At 35.6% G+C, this 14189-nt stretch overlaps 2 protein-coding genes across 3 annotated transcripts in view; one reads left to right on the top strand and one right to left on the bottom strand.

Moving 5' to 3' along the window:
- abcb5 (ATP-binding cassette, sub-family B (MDR/TAP), member 5) overlaps nt 1–2493 on the top strand; it is a 55252-nt gene extending 52759 nt beyond the window's left edge. Inside the window, exons 28-29 of the mRNA XM_059011719.1 lie at nt 23–169; nt 1488–2493. Coding sequence (XP_058867702.1) covers nt 23–169; nt 1488–1685 — 345 coding nt within the window. The 3' untranslated portion in view covers nt 1686–2493. The remainder of the gene's footprint in view (nt 1–22; nt 170–1487) is intronic.
- A 2518-nt stretch (nt 2494–5011) lies between these two features.
- On the bottom strand, nt 5012–10814 carry LOC117394852 (transcription factor Sp8-like). 2 transcript variants are annotated; one of them, XM_033993501.3, is made up of 2 exons: nt 10706–10814; nt 5012–10082 (listed from the first exon to the last, which is right to left on the bottom strand). In XM_033993501.3, the coding sequence occupies exons 1-2, from the start codon at nt 10724–10726 to the stop codon at nt 8715–8717; spliced, it is 1389 nt and encodes a 462-aa protein (XP_033849392.1). In that variant the 5' UTR covers nt 10727–10814; the 3' UTR covers nt 5012–8714. The 2 variants fall into 2 exon arrangements, with proteins under 2 accessions (XP_033849392.1, XP_033849394.1); XM_033993503.3 differs by having other exon boundaries at nt 10417–10801.
- Nucleotides 10815–14189: the final 3375 nt, after the last annotated feature.

Here is a 14189-nt window from a genome sequence, read left to right as displayed (position 1 = left end):
AAATAAAACTTATTTGTTACAGAAATACAGCACAAATGTTGGGGATAAAGGGGCACAGCTTTCCGGAGGACAGAAACAGAGAATTGCCATTGCGCGTGCTCTGATCCGTAAACCAAAGGTGCTTCTTCTGGATGAGGCTACTTCAGCCCTCGATACAGAGAGTGAAAAGGTTAGTAATATGGTTGTGATTATATTATCAGGCAATGACATTGAGAGTTTGGTTTACCACACTTGAGGGTTTGGTTTAAACATCTCTGTCACGTCTACTCCATTGTACCACAGTCTTTGTTAGCCTTGGACGCCTGAAATCAGTCTGGTATAACTGTCAGATTCCTGTCTAAATAAAGTTCATTGTTTGGGTTCATTATAATGCGGGACAAATCCCAGACTTTCATACCTGGTCCAATCTTCCACAAGCTAGGGAAAATCTAAATTGTTACACATAAATGTCTTGATGGTCTTGACAACATTTTGGGAGAGCAAAGTAAAACATTTGGAAGATCTATAGCCTTGTAAAGAAACCCAGATGAAAGAGATTTTTTTTTTTCATGCAACTTAAAGCGTACATAAAGACCTTTTTATTTTATTGTGTTACATGTTCCACATAAACAACTGTTAACGTAAGGTGTGTGCATTGTTTTATTTTTTTCAAGGTGGCTTCACATGCACCCGTATGGACCTCTCAGAACTACATTTCACATAATCCTCATGTTCACATATGTAACTGAGATGGACTTACCAGTGAGCAGGAGGATGATGGGAAATGTAGTTCTGAGAGGTCCATGTGGGTACATGTTAAGCCATCTTGAGACAGGGAATGCAATTTAAAAGTTTAAAAAAGTGGTCAATATGTAAAAAAAAAAAAAAAAAATTAAAAACAAAACACACACCTTACGTAAACAGTTGTAGCAACACATGGGAACATGTAACACAATAAAATAAAAAGGTACTTATGTACCCTTTAAGTATGTGCATTCTTGAGATCTTTTTAAAAACAGACGCTTCTAGTGGCGTGTACTGTGATGTACCTCCAGGTTAAGTTACTGCAGTACTTGCGATGCCATCATTTCACAAATCAAACCTTTACACGGATGCTCGGTCTGACTTAGGAACAAGGTAAGAGGATTTGGTACATAACTCAATCAATCAATGAGGTGATGCGTGAAAAAGGAAATATAGCAGGTCTGTGATAGCTCTAACAAGAGATGCCTGGCTGTGGTTAAGTTCTGGTGCTGAAGAGCAAGCCTAGCCTCTGCCCATGCATTGGATTTCCTTGTCAGGCTCCACTTTGCATAGTAACAGCTGGCGCCCTCCGGAAAGCCTGCTACTTATTCAGACTATTAGAAAATAATTTGATTTGGGAGTTAGAATGGCTATGATCTCTGATGAAGTTTACCTTTCCCAGTAGGTAACGCCTGTACTGTCAACTTGACTAGCTCTGGGTATTTTTTATGTAAATGTGTAATTATTTGTTTTCTTATATCTAGATTGTCCAGCAAGCCTTGGATGAAGCCAGACAAGGCCGCACTTGCATTGTCATTGCCCATCGATTATCTACGATTAGAAATGCAGATCAAATTGCAGTCATTCAGAATGGAGAAATTGTAGAACAAGGAACTCACAGTCAGCTGATTGCAAAAGAAGGTGCTTATTATGCACTTGTTAATGCTCAGGTTTCTCATTAACTGTAACAAATTGAATTTCCATGTTTGTTTTATTCTCCTAAACATCTAGCTTATGTTTTCGAAACATTTTAACGAAATAGGTCATATTGAACATAATAATGTTTGTTAGATTGTTGTTTAAAAGATGTAGTTTGATTTCTAAAATGAATTTAAAGTCCTATTCCAACCTAGGCTTCCACTTATTTCACAAAGTTAGAAAAGAATTCAAGAAAAACTGAATAAAAGTATACGCCTAGGCCTATAATTATAAGCAAGAACAGTATATTACTAATTACGTTTTGCAGCATTTTTTAAACTAAACAACATGTGACATATTAATAATGGTGGTATGAAACACAATTTTGAGATTGTTAGATTCAATGCATAGGAACACCAAATAAACATACACAAAAATGTATTTTGGATATGTTAGCGCGAAGCTCCTCTGAGTGTCTTCTGTACTATTTTGGCTTATCTTGTATTATCTGTTTTGTCTTATTTTTTCACTATAAAGAAATTGTTGGGGTAGGGGGTCGTAATCTGATTTGTTATCAAACTTTTAACATGTAGGCTACCTGTTTTATTTTCCCCTATTAGATAGTGTTTTGTTTTGGGTTTTTTTAAACAAGGCTATAAACTCTTGGTTAATTTGAACATTATACAGTAAATGTATACTGTATATATATATATATATATATATATATATTTTTTTTAAGAAAGTAATAAAACAAATATTGTTGCCCGTGGGGAGGACAAGATTTTCTTGTTTTTTTTGTTCTTGTTTTTTTGTTATCTGGATTTTCATTTTGAAATAAACATTTCTATTGTTTTCTGATGTATTTTTTGTATATACAGCAAGGCATATATGCATATTATATCCCCTTAAAACCTGGGCCCATAAATGTGGTCATGTAACTTGTAGGATTTCACAGCATTCAACTCGTTTGCAGTCTCCTGGGGTTCCAGTGTGTTTTTCTCTTATATGCTAGTCCTGTTTTGTAATTTCCAAGCAAATAGGTGGACATCCTCTGAACACATCATTAACAAAAATGGTAAAACGTGCGGTAACCTTCAGTTCCATATTTCAATCACATGTCAAGAAGCCATATGTTGTGCCTTCCTGAGTCTGTTTTCAGCTCAACAGTTCTGCAGGTGTGGATGCCACTATTGAGCCTTTATATAGTTATGGGTGATCTATGTATATAGTTATGGGTGATCTATGTATATAGTTATGGATGATCTATCCAGTTTTTTTATCCATAAAAAAACTGCCTTTTTTTTTTTTACTTAGACAATGTGATAAAAATAAAGGGGTCTTTCTGGGTGTTCTCTCTATTGATAAACAACATTGTCGCAGGATACTTCTGTGCTTCTAGCTCTCCAGTATTCTGACCCCCAGCTCTCTTTCCTAGCTAACCTAGCCCGTTCTGTCCTCCCACTCCCACCTCTATAATAATTTTATCAGATGGTTATCTCCCCCAACGGTGAGGGCTTTTACAAAGCCACCAGGGGGCGCCATTCCCCCATTAATATAACGAATACTTTTCCTTGAAGTCCACACCAGGAAAGAACCTCCAGTTCATTTAGCAGTTGGAACCAGCATCTGATTCAGCTAGCAGCTAAACAGGAAATAAACATACCAATCCCTTTACATATGGCTGACTGGCAGTCAGTTCATCTTCCAAGACAATGAGCCAAAAATACGGCTAAGTAAACTGGAATTAATGGGGGGGGGGGGGGGGGGGGGGAGCAAAAGATAAGTTCTGGAATGGTCTTGGCAATCACTAGATCTCAATCCAACTGAAATGCTTTGGACTGATCTGAAAATAAAAAGCTGCAGCCAAGCATTGTATATCCATCTGTTGCACGCTGAAAGGTGTTTCCAATCAGCAAAAATGGAGAGGAAAACTGTAACTCCTGTAATCCATGCATGTCAGCAATGCTGGCTTCGATTTAACTTTGGTTTAATGAAGACTAAACAGTCATATGATTTTCCACACTATCGACCAGTGACAGTTTATTTTTTGTCTACCGTCCCATATGTTATTTAATTACATTTTCCTACCGTTGTAATGGATTTCTTCTTCTGGTCAACATCTTCTTCCACCACTCATAATAGTGCATACTCAGTAAAGCAGTGCTTCAGCAGGGGCAGGAGGGTTTGAGTTGCTCCTCCAATTAAAACCAGGGATCAGACAACGTCATCTGTCATTGCTAGTACTGTACTGTGTGTGTGATTATAGCAGATAGGGCTTTATCACTGAGATTGGCTATCTCTGCGGAATATATATATTTTTTTCACTTAAATTTTGACTCCCTTGCCTCCTCTAATATATGTAAATTATAGTAAGAAAAATTGTTAAATAAATAAACAAATAAATATGGTTTTAAAAAGTATTTATGGTCTGTAGTACTTGTTTTTTTTTTTTTTTAAATCAATTTCCATGTTTGTTTTATTCTCCTAAACATCTAGCTTATGTGTTTGAAACATTTTAACAAAATAGATTAAATTGAACATACTGTTTGGCAGACTGTTGTTTAAAAGATGCAGTTTGATTTCTAAAATTAATTTAAAGTCCTATTCCAACCTATATAAATTCCCAAGGGGTGTAGTGTTTACTACATTTCCTTAGGGCTTAATGCTTACAATATATGGTGGTGCACACGAAACTGTGAATTATTACATTAATTTAAATTTTGCAGCGGAAACACAATTATATTGTGCATAGGCTTCCACCTATTTCACAAAGTTACAAAATAATTCAAGAAAAACTGAATAAAAGAACACGTTTTCCAATCATAATTTATTTTTGTAGCTATGTCAGAATAATATATACTCCTAATACATGTGTATACGTCTAGGCCTATAATTATAAGCAAGAACAGTATATTACTAATTACGTTTTGCAGCATTTTTTAAACTAAACAACATGTGACATATTAATAATGGTGGTATGAAACACAATTTTGAGATTGTTAGATTCAATGCATAGGAACACCAAATAAACATACACAAAAATGTATTTTGGATATGTTAGCGCGAAGCTCCTCCGAGTGTCTTCTGTACTATTTTAAATAAAATAGAACTGTAAACCTCTGATACTGGACAATAACACACGAGGGCGCTGTTTATCTGTTTACCTGCAGCGAGGTACAATGCTGCAGATATAATATGCATCGGGTTTTTTTTTTTTTAACGGTGTCTTTATAGGCTGTAGCATAAGTATATCTTTGTAAATTAGGCGCCGCATAATTTCTGGTTGATGGCTTATTTTTTCACTATAAATTCATTGGGGTAGGGGGTCGTAATTGGTTTGTTATCAAACGTTTAACATGTAGTCTACCTGTTTTATTTTCCCCTATTAGATAGGGTTTAAAAAAAAAAAAAAAACATCTCCAGTTTAAATAATATTGTTTGTGATATTCATGTTTTATTATACTGACGTGACACCGGTTGACTAAAACATTCTCCTTTGTTTCGTTGTTAACATATAGTTTCGTTGTTACCGTATAGTTTGAAATAATAATAATAATAATTATTATTATTATTATTATTATTATTATTATTATTATTATTATAACAATATTGTTATAACTATTATTATTGTTGTTGATGTTGTTGTTGCATTTACAAACCTACATTTAGAAATCAATTTTGATCAGTACCCTGCCCCGTTTTCACAGTTAAATGCAGTAAAATTACGGGAAATTACGACGTGAAACAGTATATATTTACTATACACAGTAAACTGACAAATGTATAGAAGTAAAAAAAAAAAAAAAAAAAGATCAGTCTGTTACGCTACATTACTCCTGATTTATATTTATATACATCATATACATAATAATGTGTACTTTCTGTAGAAGGAAACTCAAATATATTAACCTGTAGCATTTCATTTAAAACCATACAAATGATACAAACATTAATGGTGCACGGCCATTTACCTTCAAATCGTACAATTTTCCTACAAAAAGAAAAAGTTACATTAATTTAAATACACAAAACTGTCATATATGGCATAACATATACACTTTCCTGCTTTCGAATTCCTTTTGAGTGACAGTCTGCTTGTTGGTTGAAACTATCGTAACCTAAGCGTATTTATTGATTTGACATAGGGCCTACCTTATACAGGCAGCTGAAAAACGCCGTATTCTGGAACCCGCAACAACCTTTCTCCCTGTGAGTAACGGATGTCAGCATGGTTGAGATGCAATGCTTCGACAAGCTGTGTATCCATTACATTGTCTAGTAAACTGTTGGACCACTGTTGTGGCAAATCTATGGTCACTGGGGAGTTGCGATTCTGTTTTATACTTTGTAGAATTAGCGAGGGATGCTTATAATGTTAGTTAATTTATGTTTTTTTTTTAAAAAAAAATATGTGATTAAGAATAGCACCGTTTGTGTTACAAAAAAACAAAACAATACAAAAAAAAAATCTTATTTTTAACATTCTCTTGAGTGTGAATATTAAACTCATTGAATTTCTCAGACGCTCTATGAAGTACAGTCATGTAGGATAAGATGAAATTAGTAAATGCATTCGGTGGTTCACAATAATTATGATATATTGGTTACAGAAAGGATAAGTAGCTGTACTGTTGCTGGTATGGTTTAAATGGCTTCTCATTGTTAAACATGTTAAAACGAATAAAAACGTCCTCTAATAAATGTTGCGGAATGCGCTGTCATGTAAGAACTAATTCTTCAGACTATAATAAACACACCCTTTGCGTCACAAAACCTCGGAAAAGTAGAGGAGTAGCTTTTAATTGAATTAATTTAAAGTAAGTTTCAGACTTTAAAACGTTAAATTTAGAGGTAAATACACATACACACACACACCGTAATACGGTAAAGGAAAACCTTAAACCTCATTATCTTAACATAAAAAAGTCATTATAAAATGCAGTAGCTAATCGCTGCTTACGTTTGTTTACTCGATACAACTGCTATCATTTTGCAGGTAATATTGGGTACAGTGATACCAAAAGAAACTTGGTCAAATTATCTCACAAACTTTCAGTTACGGAAGTCTCTCTCAGTGTCTTCAATGGTGAAATGAGTTTAAGGTGGTATAGTTTATTTTACGAAGGAGTACATTTGACTACTATTAACAGACAGCAATGCAATTCAGAACCTTCTATTAAAGTCGATTTGGAAGCCAGTTCCATTTGCTAGTGACAATTATTTCAGAAGCGGCCCAATATAAGTAAATAAATGGCCTACTGACTATGGGCAGCTCTGAATATTTTTTTTTTTTTTTTTTTTTTTACGATCACAGGTAAAGATATTTAAATGACTTCCTACCACCTTTTCAAAGAAAATCCATGCCTTTGAAATTCTACTTTGACTTGCACAAACCTTTTGAAACTAGCGCCCTGCCCTAAATAAAAATCAAAGCCAGTTGAGCTATCGAGTTACTTTAGATTGATAGCTGGAATTTAACATACAAATTGGTTTGGTTAATTTAGACGGTAATAAATACAATACATAGCGAACACAGCAGCCATTATCTCCACCGATATCTTACTGAATTAAATGTGTGCGTTAACGCTGGTTTATAACATGCAGCTGTTTTCGTTTTATTTTTTTGGAGCCAACTGTTTGAAAATGAAACAAGTACATTGTATTTAGTCTGACAATAATAGCACTTATCACTTACTTAAACAAAATAATACATAAGATGTAATAATAATAATAATAATAATAATAATAATAATAATAATAATAATAATAATAAGTATTAGAAGAAGAAGAAGAAGAAGAAGAAGAAGAAGAAGAAGAAGAAGAAGAAGAAGAAGAAGAAGAAGAAGGTGAAGAAGGTGAAGAAGAGGTCATTCCTTGTATATATCCTAAATATATTGCCATTACTATAATAGCTCAATTATTATAATTGTTAAAGACGTTTAGAGTGTAACTTACAAATATTAGGATTTAAAGGAAAATAATCCGAGACTTTGTTTAGATTCAATTTGACTTTATTATCAGAGCTTCGTATTAAAAGCACGATTGTTATGAAATATATGAGAAATCTCAAACTATATCCGGACTGTCCACATATTCAGTAAACAGACACATGCTCAATTAAATAAAAATGCCATTCAACATTTACCAAATATGTCTCTGCTTATTACATTTTTATATTTTCTAAACTTAGAATCAAGAAATAAACCCGCAAAGTGCGTCTTGATATGCACTTCGAGATTCAAGTCCAGCTTATAGTTATAGGACTGCACCAATAACTTTGTCAATGCTATTGACAACAAAAAAAATGTACCCAATATATTTTCAGATATTAACTAGACCCCATTTACAAGAACATACTATACAAATACATGTCACGCCTTTACATTGGTGCTGTAAAATAATATACTACTCTAGAATATGTTCCAGTGTTACATTCTTGGTGCAGAAACTTATCTTTGTTTAATATGTTGTAATTAATCAAACAAGAGTTTATGTCCAATGTAAGTATGGAAAATACATGAGCAAAAAATGACACATACTCTTTCACAAATATACCGCTTGTTCAGTACTCTGTATCATATATATGTGAACAATATTACACTGCAATTTTCTGTTTACTTTTATTAAAAATGGTTATGCTATACTATATTTTAAAAAAGTTTTACTAGCAAGACCATGCCATTGTCATACTTAATCAACGGGTATCTTTGCCCACTGTAGGGTTTTTTCTCAGTCTATATTTTACACTAACCACTTGTTCTTTTAAGCTATAAAGCAGTGTATGAATGTGGAATTTTAACCCATATAAATATTTTTGTTTTATAATCAGCGTATTTATCTACCACCAAATTGTTGCTTTATTATTATTATTATTATTATTATTATTATTATTATTATTATTATTATTATTATTATTATTATTATTGTCATCACCATATTTCTGGGACTAAATTACAAACTAGTGTCACTTTTCGCCCATCAAGTCGGGATACAACACGTACTTTTCTACTTATGTACATCTTTTATACAAGGGTTTTTCAAGTATTTTTTTTTTTCATTTAGTCTCTCCCCATTTATTCAATGGAGTTATTGTGGCCGTTCATTCCTGATGCCTGGACCGAATCTGGGGTCTGTATCATGTCCGGTGAATGACAGCGTGGGCTGCCTGGGGTACTATGCTCGCTGTCAGTATCACTTCCCTTTTTCCCCCCGCTGCCCCCGGAGCCTGACCCGGCAGATCCCCCTCCTCCGGCGCTATGGGTTTTTACATGCTTGCTGAGGTGGTCGCTTCGCATGAATCGTTTGTTGCAGACTGGACATGCAAACCTCTTCTCTCCGGTGTGGGTGCGCAAGTGCCGCTGGAGCTCGTCAGATCTCGTGAATCTCTTTCCGCAAAACAGCCAGTTGCAGACGAAAGGTCTTTCTCCTGTGTGCCATCTTAAGTGCGCTTTGAGATGGGACGTTTTGCCATACACCTTCCCGCAGCCGGGAATATGACAGCTGTGTAGCCCTTTCCTTCGGAGGCTCGCCCCGGCTGGCCCCAGTCTCTCTGCCTCTTGACAGTTTGGGCAATCACAAGTGGCTCTGCCTGAGTAACGGCGGGCTGAGGATCGCGGAGATCCAGCCAGAGCAGACGTGGGACCTCCCGCCAACATTGTGCACCCCGCACCTACTAAAGGCGAGGGATTAGAGTCTGGATAAGCAGCTGGCAAAACAGGTTTAAATCCGTCCATCAGGTGCTGACCGGTAGTTAGGAGGTGAGGAGAAGCGCTGGTGCTGAAAGCAGAGTGACTCAAGCCAGAATAATCGGAGTTGTAGCTTCCCAAAGGAGAGTGCAGGGAAGTCTGGAGTCCACCGGAGTGCAAGGAACTCTGCAGCGCTGCCCCGTTGGGGTTCTGCACATCAATCCAGCCTGTGCCCACATCCCACCAGGCAGAAGCGCCCGTGCCACCAACGTCTCCAGAAGGTATGCCCGGGTGGGAGGATTTGAACCAGGAATCGTACGGGTGCGCCACGCTCATCCTGGGATATATACCTTGCAAGCTGTCTACTGAAGTATGTACCTTGGAAATAAAAACAGGCTGGTGGCTTGGCTCTTGTGAACTGTTTGAAACAGAAGCCTGAAAAACAGAGTACTCGTTAGCAAAGGGAGAGTTGGACGAATTGCTTGAAGTCAAGGAAAAGGCACTGGATCCTGAAGAGCTGTTTGCTCCGAATGAGTCGCACAGACCGGATCCGTTCCGAGGTGCTGCAGAGACCCCAAAACTGGAGAGACTGGAGCCCAAACTGCAACTGCTTGCAGTGGATCTTTTCCAGGGATGAAATCCTTTCCCAAACGAGGAACTATCCGAAATAGAGGATGGCGAAGGGCTTGGACTGCCGATCTTGTTACAGGTAGCTGCTAACATGGCTAATGGTGTCGATCCTAACCTCGGCTCTTCCTGGTAAAAAAAAAAAAAAAATTAATTAGAAAAATGCGTTGAAATGATCATTTCTTTGTATTTTTAACAGTCGACAATTTAAATCAGATTGAGCGACAACATACATAAAATAGCATATAGATAATAGAACCCGACTGCGGTCACTCATTTAGTTAGTTGGCTTTAAACGCGCACCCAAGTACAAACAGAAAGTCGTAAAAATGAAGAAATACGCTATAAAATAAGTGAATGTTTTGGTATTTTTGTCATTCCTTAAAAAAACAAAAAAACAAAACAGGATGTAACCTGTCGTGCGCTACTCGCTATTGTTTTAAATTGAACCGAGTTAACATACCTGTAGAACTCGAAAATAGGAAAACAAAAATATGACGAAAACTTAAGATATCACAATTAAGTTCTCTCTCTTGAAATGCAACAGGTCTCGGGTCCGGCAGTATGCAGTTGGTATAAAATTCACTTAAAGTCGTTGCTATCCTAGAAGTAACACGACCCCTTTCTTTCTAGACCCGCTTGCTTAAAACGTAATCAAGAGACTGACTGCCCTTCTCTGACCGGGGTTACTTTATCCCTCCAATGGACAATAAAATAACTAATTAAACCAGCAAGAAAATCCACAGACTCACCCCTACAAGTGAAGTTGCCATCACAAAAAAAGTGCCCTCCTCAGAGGATCTTTTTATATTTATAAATCAGAGCAGTGTTTTTTTAGAGGTGTGCAATACAATGATCTGTTCCGCCCATTCCACCACAATTGTAGCTTCTCTCAGGCTTTGAAGTACCGCTGGGACACGGGCGGCCAATCAGAGATGTTGTAGAGCATTCTAGTGTGAGGTCATCAATAGAGTGCTTTAGAAAATAGCCTCCCCCGCCCCCCTTCAAAAAAAGTAGTAAGACAAAGTTTAAGGGAGCGTGGTGGTTACAATGCAAAAGATTTTTTATTTTTTTGTTTTTTTCAAGATGGCTTTTGCCTTTCTCCTGACGAGGAGTAGCCACATTTCATTTTCGATTTAGATTTATTGGGAGCTGTGTATATAGTAGTCTTTATTACATAAAATGTAATACAAAAGATTTTAAAAAATGAATACAAATAAAAATATCTTTTAGCTTTCTTGGTATTTACATTAATCTGGATTAGTTGTACTATTCAAATCTAGTATATACCTGCTTTGGATTAGGTTATACAACGATGACATCGTTTCACAAAGAACTGTATTGTTTTGACTAATAACATGGCTGCACTATTATGTGCATTATACCATAATTGTATTCAATTACCAATGGCAACCAATTTTAATTAAAAAGAATATTTCATAAATGCACTTCCCCCCCTGGATACAGCAGTGAAGTTGTGAATTCTGGGAATTATCTTTGCGCAAGTCACCAAGGTACAGCAATACGTGTCAGTTGAGAAGTCTGCTTTTGTATTTATAACGATATAAAGTGGTATTTGCTTTAATCTGTCATCATGCTATCATGTTAATATTTTTGGGATAAGGAGTGGGAGGAGGATTAATGGTTTCTTTACTTTCTTATGGGGATGCTGTTGCAACAATGAATGGAGTGTTTATCTGAGCTTGCTGTTGGGGATGACTTTAGCATGTTGAGAAGGCGTGACAGGACTGCCCAGAAGGAGGGAGGGGAGGGGAAAGGAGGGAGCTCCGCTTAACAAATAAAAAAGAATTAACTTCATTGCTTTAGCCCCTCTGGTTTAATTGTATTCATTCAAAACCTAGATGTTTGTTTTATGTGATTCCACTTTAACTTGGATTAGCTCTGATACACACACGCACGCACGCACACGCACGCACGCACGCACGGACACACACACGTTTGAATTCCTATATTTATGGAGACTTCTCATTGACTCTCACTATATTTTTATTTACTATTTCCTACTTCCAATCAGACAAAACTCCACACACACAGGAATCAGTGTTTCCAGTAAGCAGAAACAGCCTAAAATATAAAATAATTCGATTTGCTTTTTAAGATTTCGGGAGAAATAATACACAAACAGATGGATTGAAGTGCATGTTAATGGGGTTTTCCCTGGCAGTGAGGCATCCTATCTCGACTATTACTGTGGAAATCTGTCTTATATATAAAACTGTAGCTTATAGTACAATCCATAAGGTTGAGAATCTTGTTTGAAACAAAGAGCATACTGACGTAAATTAGAATTATAATGTATTATATGGCCTTATTAATTGTATTTCATAAATAATATCTCCAACTGAATTGTCCCAGAATTATGGCATAATTTATTGATTTATTTAATACAAAAAAGGACTATGCAATAGCCTATTCATATTGATATCTGTGTGACATAATAATAATAATAATAATAATAATAATAATAATAATAATAATAATAATAATAATAATACTTAATTATTATTATTATTATTATTATTATTATTATTATTATTATTATTATTATTATTATTATTAGTATTAGTATTAGTATTAGTATTGCTTTTTGTCATTTAATGAGTTTGATATTTTTTTGGCTGGATAATTGAATCATGATTAAAATAATTTTGTAAACCTAAATTTATAAAATGTGTGTGCACTGTTTTCCTATGGTTTGGCATGCTGAAGATTGAAGTAGCCTATTCATAAAAGTAACACACATGCCATGCTATTATCTGTTATGAAAAAGCATACAGTGTCTCGCCAGTAAAACTGCGTATTCAAATGTTGGTGGAGCACGATGGCATCCATTTTCAGTACATTAGCATGCTGTGTGCATGAACAGCATACATTTCATTTGAATTTCAAATTTAATAAACCAGCAGGTTTTTAATCATCCCCAGTTTTATTTGTTTGATATTAACATGCTTATTGACCGGGTCTGTTGACCAGTTTGATCATTACAGGACAGCAAAAAGTTAATTAAAACGACCACAGCTCCTTAATCATATCATCTGTCTCATCCATGTCGCTGCCTTTATTACACACTATGATGGATAGTCGGCCGGATTAATTTCTCTGTTTCTTCGATTTGGGCAGCAGCTTTTTGGATCTGATTTACATCCAAGGATCAAGCGAAGGAAGTGATGATCAGACCTATACAATGCCAACACAGAGAAGAACACCCAACTGTTCGAGATTTGTCTGGCAATTACATTGCTTACATTTATTTAGATTTTGTCTTAAAAAATTAAGATAATTATCCTCTTATCTGTCTAGTCTTTTAACTGTGTAAAGCATTATTATGTGTGCCCCCCCATATGTATGCGTATACAGCGATGACCAAATGTTTTGCATCACCCTAAAGAATTAACTAATTTTCATAAAATCGAATAAAACCGGCCGAAAAGCGTTACGTTAGCACATCGAATAACATACTGCTTTGTAGTTTTCCATACACAACGAAAAACTGACAACAATTGAAAAATGTGATATTTCGAAATCTAACATAGCCTACTGTACTGCTATTATGGCTTAAGGCGATATCATGTTGTAGTTTCTTTGATACACGTGTTAAATTAAAAAACAAAACAAAACAAAACAAAAAATCTAAATTATGTTCATATAGTTTTAAAAGAAAAATGTTTCAATCCTAAAATTACAGATGATGCAAACCTTTTGCCCATAGCTGTACATTTTTAGACTTTTCGTGGCGTTAACAAACAAAGTGTGGTAGAACGATTATAATACACTTTTGTAACTAATTTAAATGATACGCTTATTAACCGGTTGCACGTCTGCAATACAACAAAGCTTTTTGCAATCAAATGTTTTGCAAACATAGGCGCTAGTTGTCAAAAATCTCGTTATCACTTTTTATTTATTGCGTTGGCAATAGAAGAAGAAGAAGAAGAAGAAGAAGAAGAAGAAGAAGAAGAAGAAGAAGAAGAAGAAGAAGAAGAAGAAGAAGAAAACTTCACGGTTCTGCTTCTTTTTGTAACATGTTCGCTTATTCCGATGCAGAACTGTATCGTCTGGTTTACATACCGAGTTATTTTCCTTGGCATTATTGATTGAGTCTCTTTAGATGACCGTCCAGTCAGAAGAAGATGTAATACAAGACGGTTGTCCAGCATCTCATCCAGATGGCTAAAAGTTGCAATAGCAGCCATTGGAAGATAAATACTACTTTGG

This window comes from Acipenser ruthenus, chromosome 3 (assembly GCF_902713425.1).
Source record: "Acipenser ruthenus chromosome 3, fAciRut3.2 maternal haplotype, whole genome shotgun sequence".
Lineage (NCBI taxonomy): Eukaryota > Metazoa > Chordata > Actinopteri > Acipenseriformes > Acipenseridae > Acipenser > Acipenser ruthenus.
The sequence above is the reverse complement of the archived record's forward strand: the minus strand, read 5'-3'. Positions and strand labels throughout refer to the sequence as shown.

What these genes read in the sequence shown, in the direction of transcription:
- LOC117394852 (XM_033993501.3), bottom strand. Translation starts at nt 10,726, where the DNA reads ATGGCAACTTCACTTGTAGGG. An exon ending in TGGCAACTTCACTTGTAGGG is followed by an intron (nt 10,083 to 10,705) that starts GTGAGTCTGTGG and finishes TTTTTTTACCAG; the next exon opens with GAAGAGCCGAGGTTAGGATC.